Here is a 12,603-nt window from a genome sequence, read left to right as displayed (position 1 = left end):
CAGACAGAGCTGGAGAAAAGATTGATACTGTAGTATGGGGTCTTATATAATAACCTCAAAAGCAAAGGGGAAATGTGAAAGCTACATCACTATACACATTTTTCACAAGGAAAAGACAAGAATGTGCTTTAGAAGTGTGTCATTTGAGGTCATTAGAGGTCAGTAAATGGGAAACATAAACAGTAGGATGCACTTATCTAAACACCTTTATATTCTTTGATATATGATTTATAAGTCCATGTCTGTGAAGGTTTACTGGAGTCAGTTGAAAAACAGCTGTCCAACATCAGTTATGTTTTCTGTATTGTGTCAAGTGATCCTATTTAGGATTTGTTTTACTAAATGAAGACTTGGTAAGGTTTGTGTCTCCAAATGTTGATGATTATTGCTTTTGCCAACTTCTAGCCAGCTTTAACCAGACTGAGGTTTGTTACCAGACTGTGGCTCCAGAGGTCTCACCCAGAACCAAACTACCCTTTTTTCAGTTTTGACACATTCATTCAATATTTACAGTAACTTCTCACAAGAACCAACACTGAAAAAGGCAATCTTACTACAGATTACAGATGTGCAGATAAGCCAGACAAGATAACATTATACAACATTAGAACAAGATGAACATGAGGGGGGGAAAAAGTGCCTAAAACCTGTCAAACAAGTAAATCACTGTGCCAAGCTAGAAGTATGTTGTTTTGACAGGGCAGTCCTATCCAACCAAATGAGTGTCGGAGAGAGATAAACAAAGACACTTGAAAACTAAACAGCTGAAAAAGCTTCACCTGAATTTAGGAGTAATATTATTTTTAAAGAGCTCCTATTACTCAAATGGAACTTTCCTTTCTTATATCGCTTTCTGCATGAGGCCGATTGAGTCGTATCAGCATTGTCTTTTGAATGTTCACGCACATAAAAGATGACAATCAACAGTGAGCAGCAAAGCATGCAAACAATGCATTATAGCCAAACATTAGTACTCACTGCAGACACACACACACACACACACACACACACACACACACACACACACACACACACACACACACACACACACACCACATGCAAATGCAATTGGCGCACTTAGAAATGCTGCTTTTCCTTGCAAAATACTGTTTCACAAATTCCCAAAAGCGATAATATGTCATGTCCCCATCCAATACCATGGCCACATCTCCAATAACACAAACACACACACATAGGAGTGAAGATTCAATTGAATATATTGCCGTAAATCCTACCTGGGACAACAATTAATAAAAAAACGACTTGAGTCTTAACATCATCTCGGCCCCAAATGTCTGGCTTTATTTATTAACACATAGCAACAGAGGAATTTTGCCTATTGACCTGTTATGACAACCCCAGTAAACAGTAAATATATTAGATAACGTAGGCCCGATATAGCCTGCCTGGCTCCTCCAGATGGTTACATTAACCAATGCATCAACGTATACTTGTCATTTAGTCTAATACACCACAGACACCTATTAGTGAACATATTACAATTTGAGTTACTGCCATGGGTTTTTCTAAGCCAAATGAGAAATTATAATAACATATTTTAACTTTGGGCAGACTAACAAAACCAATAGTTTCTTTTAAAGTGACTTCATACGCATTACCAAACTTCCTGTATCCAAACTGGCACTAACAGCACAACAGAAGCTTGGTTAAGTGAAGATATAGGCAACCTTAATGTCATTAAGTGTAGCAGCATTAGCATCTTATTAATATTGCACACAGCTTTGTTGCTTATGTTTTTAAGGTAGTGTTCCTGTACATAATGCATGACTGTGTTTTGTTCTCATTGATATATGGCGCTATTTGTTTATTTAAATGAATGAAAAAGGTTAATATTAGAAAAAGCTACTCTGCGTTTCTGAGACAGAGAAAGCCAAATCATCCGTGAAAACATCAGTTACTGACTCAAATAAGCTTATGTAGGAAAACCGACAAAGCTGACTCATGTTTAAATGCACTATAACTCCCTTTTCAATGTGTTGAACTGAGAGGTCTTTACAATGCTAACTTCAAACTAAAGACGGTTAGCCGGCTGGTCCATAACTCACGATATAGGCCTAAAGGCTGAAGATTTACAGCTTGTGTGTACACTAACACTTTACCCGTAAACCAATCAGCGGCTAACAGGTGACAAATGACAGAATGGGAAAAGAGGAAATAATCTCTCTCTGTACCCACAATGCCTTTAGGTACATAAACAGAGACACAGAAAGCCAATGGACAACATCACAGAGGAAGAGAAGGATACAGCTGATGATATAGGAAGAAGACTCACCGTCATGTTCCATGACTTGACCCAGGGAATATTATCAGCAGTGTGAATTGATCCCTGCCTCTTCCCGACACACCACCTCTCTGCCTCCCTCCCTCCCCTTTACTGACTCCCCCTCCTCCATTCCTCTCCTATTCTCACTCCTCTCCCCTTCTCTCTCACTCTCCGTCTACTTCCTCTCTGCACTGTCTGCTCCTCACCCGCCCCTCCCGCCTCCATCCCTCCCCGCCCTGCCTCCAATAACGAGCATTAAAAGTTAATGTTTGTTTCCATCTCAGATCATCGTTCTCCCTCCCCATCTGTGCCTCCTCCTGCGTTAATCTCCATCTCCCTGCATGTCAAGTTTTTCCTCCTTCCTCTGGCTGCTGTCTGGCTCCAGTCTCACCCTTTTTATTCACTCACCCTCCTGTGTTGAGGTCCCATAGTGACGTAGGGAATATAAGGAGGAGAGGAGGGGAGATAAGAGCAATAGAGAAGGATAATCGAAGGGAGAGCTGTATGTTTACTTTCCATTGTCTCTCTTTGCTACAGTACATCTATATTTGTATAGCAGTAAGTAATCAACAGCAGATATTAAAAGACCTCACGTTTTAATAAGAGAGATGGTAAACAAAATACATGCTTCTGTCAATTGAGTAATCAGTTGACTAAATCTAATTGATTTAGTTTTTGCTGCCAAGGCAATTAGCACGTCATTTTATTCTAATATAGAAAGATATAAACAATTAAGAACATGTATATTATTTTAAGATTGTTTTTACATTTAATTTCAGCGCGAGCTTTAATGCTGTTATTTCCATAATTTTTAAGAAATTACACATTTCATCAATTATCAAAAAGGGAAACCTGTTATGAACAATTGATACCGCCTTCATTTATGTTTGCATACTATAACACCAATAATACATCGGTATCGAGTTTTCTGTATTTCCTCTATAGGCTGTTGTTTCTGGTTTGAAGTGGGCTGGTTTAATCACGCACATTAGTTACGGTGTTGAGTGTTGAATTCCAAATCAATACTTTAACTGTGTCTTAGTAGCACAATATTTGTAGAAAAAATTTGAAGTAAAAAAAGGTTTTCAGGAGATTTAAAAGCAGACTTCTGCTCAGAGAACACACCTGAAGCCCAAGGCGCCAAAGTGACTGCACCATTATGAAAAACCATGTGGATATTAAACCCATGGGTCATAAAACACAGCTTCAGTAATAATCGCAACACTTAATGAATCAATACACAATGCACTCATTGATACACAGGATAGATAGAAATAAATCAAGATAAAGATAGCAAGAAGGATTAAGACAGAAGATGGCCATTCTGACACACACACACACACACACACACACACACACACACACACACACACACACACACACACACACACACACACACACACACACACACACACACACACACACACACACACACACACACACACACTTGTGGAGTCGTGGTGCCTCAAGTGTTGTAAAGAGCCACTCAACACGGTCATCTGTATGCTAGTGACTGTGTGATGCTGGATGTTGCGTGAAAGAATAGGTGGAGCAGGACATAATAAAATACAATGATGGACTGAATAGATGTGTATCTGTGTGTGACTGCGTCTGTAAGCCAATGTAAACACAAGTGAGCTGGACTGAGAGGAAACATAATGTCCACACAACATCACATTATTGACCACATAAGTGCAGCAGTTATCATGCAATGTGGTATAGTGCTCTTGTATTTCCTGTTTTATTCCTTAACATTTCCTTTTCCTCCCTTTAAACATTCCTCTTCTTCTCTTGTATCCTCTACCCGACTGTTTAAACATCTTAAATATTTTGTTTCCTGTTTGTGTCCATAATGTCTCCGCCTTTTTTAATTAACCAGTAATTGCTGGTCTTTATTACATTTCCATTCCGCCAATACACTATGTACACAGCATTATTTGAGGCTGTGCAGCGTAATGTTAACATCCTGTTTGAGGCGTGAAACACTTATTAATAGAGTTAAAGGCTTAGTAAGTAACCACACTGAGTTACTGATAGACAGATGCAGTCCAATGAAATAGCTCACAACAAGAAAAATGAAAAACAACTGGCTCATCAACTCCAACAACACCTACCCACACATGATCGCTCACCAAAAAAGCGAAGTAGGTGGAAAACATGAAAGTGCCATAAACCCACAAGGTCAACTGGTTTTTAAAGACATGCCGTTTAACTTATTTCTTGCCGGAGAATTAAGAAAACAACACATGCAGTACAGTCCAACCGAAAAAACCAGAGACAAGAGACATCACATTCTAGGTTGAGTGCGGTTAGAAGAGAAATAGGGAAGAGGAGGTCTGTTTTCAAAAGTGTTCAAATGTACATCATCATGCATCACCTTAATAAGAAGGACTACAATAACGTGTTTGTTGCCAATCAGTATAATCATGGGATGTATGGTGGGTTTTTTTCAATCATGTTGGGGATTCAAGATGTACGATATTAGAAAGCCTACATTTTCCTCTAAGAAAAATGTGAATAAACATAAGAAAAACGTACTCACACCGATCGTCCCTCTAATTCCTCTGCTCATTATGTATATGACAATAAAGGTTGGGATGCAAGAAAATAAAAACAAAAGGTTAAAATAATGAATGGACAGTTGACAACACTGGTTGTTTCTGAAGGAACACACAGATTATTAGGCGCATTCAAACCGCAGTACTTTTCCCAAGGTTAATCAGAACTTAGTTCATCAGAACTCTTTAGTTCTCATGAACTAAGTACAGATCGCGTTCACACCGGAATAAGTTCCTGGGGGAAGGATTAGGCAAATGAAGCCGCTGACGTCACTTCTTCTTCTTCTGATTTGGGTTTACTGGCAGGCCGCAAACAACTTCACGGCGTATACTGCCACCCGGAGTCCCCGGCCAGAAGTCCCCGGAGTTGGGGACTGGCTTCAGTAGAAGCTGCTGGGACTCCCAGCAGCTTCTACTGAAGCCTTCCGAGTAAATCGCCAGAACACCGACACCTCCTCATCTCCACCGCTCCCATGTTTTCTTTTGTGTTGCCATAAGTTAGTCTCTCTGCGTTTCTGCGCTGGGCTAATGCTAATGCTAATAATGCTAATGCGAGGATAATAAAATGGCGGCTTCACAAAACGTTTTGGGAGTTTTACGGGGCGTGGTTTGCAATCCGCCCAGCCAATCAGACATAGGAACCTTTTTCTCCCACGAAAGTACCTGCTCTCTAGCAGGGACGGAAAAGGGGGTAAAAAAGGTTCTGATGAACTAATTTTAGTTCCGGCTCTTTTTGGTGTGAAGTCTGTGAACGTGAAATTTTGGAACTATATCGGAACTAAAGTGGGAAAAGTACTGCGGTGTGAACGCGCCTAATTGAATTGTGACTCTTTATCTCTAAGAGAAAAGCTTATTTTTTCAAGGTGATTGGTAAAGGTCATATCATTGAGCCACAGCTTACAAGTATGCACTTCTTTCTTCTTTGAGAACATTACAATTATAATTTGTTTTACTGTAATCAGGTGATAAGAAGGATGTTGTTAGGCTCTTTTGTAGTGTTTGACCAGAACATCTAGTCCTTCAAATTAGTAATAACTATAATGTCCATGTGGTTAAGGTCAGGAGAAGAGAATTGAGGAAAACTCTTGCAAGACTCACTACTTCCATAACAAATTTAAAGGTCACCTATCATGCTATTTTTAGGCAATAGCATAGGTCTCAGATATATAAAAATATATAAAAAACATGTCTATGAAGTGTTTTGCTCAAAATACCAAACAGATCACCCATTCTAGCCATGCCTCATATCCCTCTATTTCACTTCCTGTTTAAAAAGTGCTGATTTTGGGTATAAAGCTTTAAAAAAAAAAAGAATTGATAAAAAAAAAGGAGGGGGCTGAGCTCATGCGGGACCCGGCAGCTACTGTCTAAACTAAATACTGCGGTGATGAAACGCCATATCATGGATTATCAAGGATTATTTCTGAAACAGCATGGAGCTCAAAGGCTTTCTCTCTTGCCGGTTATACCACAAGGTGAGTTCCTTTTTATTTCCTGCTTCTTCACACACATGCTCTCCAGTACAGGTTAGCTCTGAGTGTTAGCGATGCTAATGTAAACATGCACCGACCATATTACGTCCAAAACAGTCGGGCATTGTTTCTGATAGCAAAGTTTCTGATAGGGCCGTGGGTGTAAAGCCAGCCTACATTTCCGATATTACGTCATATCGGACGCAAATCTGGATCAGCTCCGTTGTAGCCCCGTTTTTAGAGATTTGGGTACGGAGGAAAAGAGAGAGGGTTTTATTTTCTGACGCTGCGTGAGTTCCCTGACACACCGGGGACACATATTTATGTATAAAAGACATCAAAAAGTGCATTTTGCATGATAGGTCCCCTTTAAAACTTATTTTTGATAGATATGAATTTTGAAATGTTTTTTAAGCTCACACGTTTTTTTATCATGAGCTTTAACATACTGGGCCATCTGCAATATATATATAAAAATGACATACTTTACTTTAAAAACAGCTGAAGGTGGTGGTAAAGTGGTAACACAATTACTGAAGAATCTTTTTATGTCGGTATGGCGGTGGATGTTACAGCTGCTACCACAGTGGCTGAGGATAGACTGTGTGTGGGCAGTGAGGGGGAACAGCTGATCCCAGAACATTTTAACAAGTAGTTATTGCACTAAAAGGGTCTGTAATCAATGTTATTTCGAGAGAGTACCCACACAGAGCAGAGTGTACCATGCTGACACTCCACTGTTGTCTTCATCTTCTCTTCCGCCTTTCATCTGTCCTCTCCTCCTCCTTAATAATCCTGTCCTATCCCTTCTTGCCTCCTCTCCTCCCGCACTGTTTTCATCATTTCCACTTGTCCCCATCAAACTGTCTCCTTTAATTTGAGCTCTTTGACTCTCTTCCCCTCTCGTCTTTTTGCTTCTTATTGTTCTCTTTTGTCTGAACACTCACTTACTGGCCCTCCCTTCCATTTTCTTTTCTCTTTTTAACCCTTTTTTCTCTTATTCCCTTTTATCCCTCTCTTGTATTCGTTCTCCTTGTCTCTGCCTATATAATTACAACAGTGATACAGCACCCATCTGGAGAACAGCATGCTATTTACAACAAATAGCAAAGAGCATCCCAGCCTACGCATTATCCCAAATTGAATTTTCCAAAACATGTTGGTGCATTCCTTTCTTCTTATATACCTTAGATTCATGATATGAAATAACATTACATTCTAAACCATCACTAACCTAACACCCAAATTAGAAACTTCAATCAATGGGAGGCGTGTGGCGCAGTGGACTAGTGCCCACTGCAGTCAGCATGTCGTTGTGTCCCTGGGCAAGACACTTCACCCCAAATTGCTCCTGTGGGGATTGCCCACAGTATGTAAGTCGCTTTGGATAAAAGCGTCTAACAAGTAACATGTAATGTAATAATGTAATCACACATTATCTTTCTTAATATATAATAATAATAATAATAATAATGGGTTTCATTTATAAAGCACTTCATATTTGACTTCAAATCCCGGAGTGCTACAAGCAGTGAGCGTGAACAGTATAAAAACAGTACACAACACGGTAGAATGAATAAAAAGCAATAAAAATAAAAATAAAATAAAATAAATGGGTGGTAATAAATAAAAGGTCTAGGGAAAGGCTCTATTGAATAGATGGGTTTTGAGGCCTTTTTTAAAAGCTTCCACGGTCGGTGGTGCTCTTATGTAGTCGGGGAGAGCATTCCACAGACTGAAGATTTACAGCTTGTGTGTACACTTTACCCGTAAACCAATCAGCGGCTAACGGGTGACAAATGAGTAGACAGAATGGGAAAAGAGGAAATAATCTCTCTCTGTACCCACAAATATATGGTGCAAATGCCCACAAATATATGGTGTAAATGCAGTAAGATTTTCTTTTGTCAGCTGATTTTCAAAAGGTCAAAAAGTGATCTCAATAGACATTTATATCTATGTTTTTTATGATAAATTATTTGATTTGATGGAGTCTGAGAGGGAATATTCTTCTCTACTCAAACTCAAAACTGCTGATATATTGATATTAAATATTATGAATTAATAAGTTCAAGTTTTCCACAACCCTTAAAGAATAAAGTGCTAACCTTCAAGTTAAAAGAAATGCTGCAATTCATTTGTTGCAGTGGAAAAAAGGTTAATATTTCAAGTTTAGATTTGCACGTCAGATCTTATTCATGTCGCAGGTATTTTTCAAACATGTTTTTTATGTTCGCCTTCTGTCCCCCCAACCTGTTTTCAAGCTTCACCCAGTGGGATGTATGCAACAATGGTCAACATATGTGATCTGCCATTTTAATGCACATGGTTTTTCAGGGACTCTGAGAAAAGGTTAATTAGCTCCCTCTGCTGCTTGATTTTCAAACTGTTGTAAAGAGATTTTTTTCTGTCTGGAACATTTTCAATTGGAAAATCTAAATTGTAATCTCAATCTGTATCACATAAGACTATTATAAATAAATGTGATGACTGTAAATGAAGTATCTAAAAATCAATTTGAGTGTTTAATTTTCAGTCAAAGCCAAGTCATTCTTAGATGGTTTAAACCGTGAAGCCCAAAATCCAAACTGACAAGAGACATAAACAACGTTGGACATCTAATGTAATGACTCCATGATCATTTCCTGTAATCACGACTTAACCATAAACACAGAACTCTTCTGAATGCAGCTGAAGATGAGCCAGATAACTGCAACTTTTAGTATAAGTTTTACTGCAAGGTCAAAATAAAATAATGTGTACTGCAGAGCCAGACAGCCCTTATAGAAAAGCAGTATATGTATACACTTCATGGCTGCAGTATAGAAAGTGTAGGCGTGTTTTTGGAGGGAGAGCAGAGCTGCAGGCTGAGTTCAATGCTGAAAGGCTGCCTTATGACGGGCCAATAGGAAGTGGTTTAACCACAGAAACCATTTAAGACTGCCAGGGCTCTATAGCCAAAGGCTTCAGGCACAAAAACTGTGACACTGACATTTAAATAAAACGCTGAGGATTCATTGTTGGTGTACTTTGCGGCTGAATTTCTACAAAGCCTGACAAAAAGTTATTTTTTTCTAACTTTTTGACACCTACAGAAAAACGCCTAACGTCAAAGGTAAACTTAATACGTACATTGATGCAAACTAAGTACGAATATAGCACACTGAATTTCTAACCACATAGAAGCTGCTTTTGGCTGCATTTTGCGCTTCACAAGACTGTGAATTTGTTTATAATGTTGCACATATTGTACTTTTATCCAGGATAATCACAGACCAGTGTGTTAACATTTCAGTTACTGGTTTTATGACAAATAAAATGACTTCACCTAAAATATAATCTCCATTCAACCCATTTTGTTGTGCGGGTGTAACAGTGATGATTTAGGTGGGTGTGTAAAAATAAAGGAGTGTACTTACACTTATGCAATTAATCATAGTTTGTTATGATGAACTTCAATAAAAAAGGAGAAAACACTTTGTCTGTAAATATTAATACAGACAAAGTTGAATGTGTCTTATTTGTGATATTGAAAGTGAAATATTGAAAGGAAGAGGAAAGTGTGTCTGTGTCTGAGAGCAGGAAGCCACTCCGCTGCTGAATTAGTCATATAGAGATGCACTGCAGGAGCAACAAGTATAGCTTGCTGCACCAAAAGAAACAAGAGTCATTATATACACCCAAAAAACCAAAATGATTTTAAATCTGAAGTCTCAGAAAATAGGTTGTAATATAAAAAACAAACAGCATCATATGGTTAGATTTAGTTAAGACGGTTGGCTCTGTAGTTCAGTTTTTGTGATTTATCCTACCTGATCGAGCTCCTCGGAGCCTGAACAGCACTCTGGAGCGAAATCCTGAAGTGTCACTTCGGGAGCGAAGCCTGGGAAGAGGCCACGGCACAGAAAAATGCTTCATCTCCGGATGGGTGTCCCCCTCCTCTTCCATGGTCTCCTCCTCTGTCAGCCTGCAGGACTGTGAAGCAGTGACAAGAAGACGAGACCAACCTCACTTGAACCTTATTTACATCAGCAGCAGCCTGCCAACAACTCCTCCTCCTCCACCACTCACTCAGTCAAACTTTTTTTCTGCAGCTGACAAATTGACTGTGTGCGTGTGCGTGTGCGTGTGCGTGTGCGTGTGCATGTGCGTGTGCGTGTGTTTGTGTGTGTGTGTGTGTGTGTGTGTGTGTGTCTTTGCTTTATATACTGATACATGTCCACACACCCACACACTACACACATTACTGATTAACTGACTTCATAATTAACTTAGTTTCTTTAAATAAATGCACTTTAATTGGATATGAATCATGTGTGGTCTCCTTCTTTTGTCCGTCTTGAGCCAGGGCGTGACAACAGGTTTGAAGTGTGATCTGACTACACAGTGGAAGGTGATAGTGGCTGCATGCCCATTATATGAGTGATGGCTGAACCTATTCTTTTAAAAATGATAAGTGTATATAATGCAATGCAGGATATTTGCAATAAAACAAATAAAGCACTTAAAGGCTAACCTCACCTGTATGGATTTGCATCACTTCTCCCATTGCTGTCATTTTTGCTTTGCTTGCATGACAAATCTATTTCTTTAATACATCCTGGGCCTCTGATGCAGGTGTTTGAAATTGTCAAGGCATTATCTTTAGGAAGTGAGGACGCCTCCAGCTGTTGGCAACACAAAACAAAAACATTTTTGAAGCATTTAGATGCAGGGCCTTAACTCCTGGAACACCAGTGTTAAAAGAATGATCTTGTTATTATAGTTAGTCAAATGTGCGTTTGCTTAAAGGCAAGGCAAGGCACGTTTATTTATATAGCACCTTTCAACACAAGGCAATTCAAAGTGCTTTACAAAAATGACATTAAGAGCATTAAGAAACATATTATAAAATGCTATCTAGAAACACTCATTTAAAAGCAATGATAACAAATGACATTTAAAAACACTCATTTAAAAGCAAAGATAAAAAGCAAAGATAATAATAATGAATAATGAATATATCAATTAAAAGCAGCGGCAAAAAGAAAAGTCTTCAGCCTGGATTTAAAAGTCAGAGTTGCAGCGGACCTGCAGGTTTCTGGGAGTTTGTTGTTCCAGATATTTGGAGCATAATAACTGAACGCTGCTTCTCCATGTTTATTTCTGACTCTGGGGACAGAAAGCTGACCAGTCCCTGAAGACCTGAGAGATCTGGATGGTTCATAATTTAGCAGGAGGTCAGAAATGTATTTTGGGCCTAAACCATTCAATGCTTTATAAACCAGTATCAGTATTTTGAAATCAATTATTTGACACACATGAAGCCAGTGTAAAGACTTCAGAACAGGAGTGATGTGATCCACTTTCTTAGTGTTGGTGAGGACTCGAGCAGCGGCGTTCTGAATTAGCTGCAGCTTTCTAATAGATTTTTTTGTGAGACCTGTGAAGACACCATTACAGTAGTCGAGTCTACTGAAGATAAAAGAATGGACAAGTTTTTCCAAATCCTGCTGTGACATTAGTCTTTTAATCCTAGATATATTCTTTAGGTGATAGTAGGCTGATGTAGTAACTGTTTTAATGTGACTGTTGAAAGTCAGGTCAGAGTCCATGACTACACCTAGATTTCTGGCTTTAAAGGAAGATTTGATTTGTAAAGTGGCTTACCGATAGACAAACCAAAATGACTGCAGCTTTTAAACGCTAAGTAAAGTCCCCACTCTGCTCTCCATATGTTGAGACAATACAGTCTGTGGTTCACACCCAATGCTCCTAATAAAAAAGAAGGGAAAGAACTCTCACTCTGATCTATTTTTCAGGGCAACACATATTTTAAAAACTTTGAATATGCAAATTGCATATTCCAGATAATGTCTGGAATATGCAAATTGCATATTCCAGACATTATCTGGAATATTGTCTGCTTAGTAAGCAGACAATATTCCAGATAATGTCTAAGGTTCAAAGCAGAATAATTAAATTAGTGCCAGTTTGTTATTATAATATAACAGGATGATTAGAGACATTTCTAATTCAGTTAGAACAATTCTTCTTCTAGGACTATTTATTTAGTCATTCTTTTTTTTATAATTTACTTGTAAAGCGTCTTTGAGTACCAGGAAAAGCGCTAAATAAATGTTAGGTATTATTATTAATAGTTTAAAAAGTTTATGAATATTCCCTGAGTAAGAATAAAGTATATTTTTTGGCTAATCATTATTGGCGATGTAAAAACTCAAAATATAAAAAACTAGGGATTGAATTTGGGGTTAGTTTTATGATTTATATTATAAGTTTTTTCTAAACC

At 38.5% G+C, this 12,603-nt stretch overlaps 1 protein-coding gene across 3 annotated transcripts in view; it reads right to left on the bottom strand.

Moving 5' to 3' along the window:
• The window catches only part of phactr2 (phosphatase and actin regulator 2), a 41,504-nt gene extending 31,126 nt beyond the window's left edge, over positions 1-10,378 (bottom strand). Inside the window, exon 1 of one of the 3 annotated variants that reach the window (XR_004557733.1) lies at positions 10,127-10,378. Coding sequence is in view for 2 of the 3 variants with exons in the window: in XM_034152575.1 (XP_034008466.1) it covers positions 10,127-10,262 (136 nt within the window). In the remaining variant the exon portion in view is untranslated. Of the gene's footprint in view, positions 1-2,293; positions 2,432-10,126 lie in introns of those variants that run through there. The other 2 variants (XM_034152575.1, XM_034152577.1) reach the window with 2 other exon arrangements.
• Between the last annotated feature and the right edge of the window lie 2,225 nt (positions 10,379-12,603).

The sequence above is a fragment of the Trematomus bernacchii genome, unplaced genomic scaffold (genome assembly GCF_902827165.1).
Source record: "Trematomus bernacchii unplaced genomic scaffold, fTreBer1.1, whole genome shotgun sequence".
NCBI classification, from domain to species: domain Eukaryota; kingdom Metazoa; phylum Chordata; class Actinopteri; order Perciformes; family Nototheniidae; genus Trematomus; species Trematomus bernacchii.
Note: the sequence above shows the minus strand (reverse complement) of the source record. Positions and strands in the feature narration are given on the sequence as shown.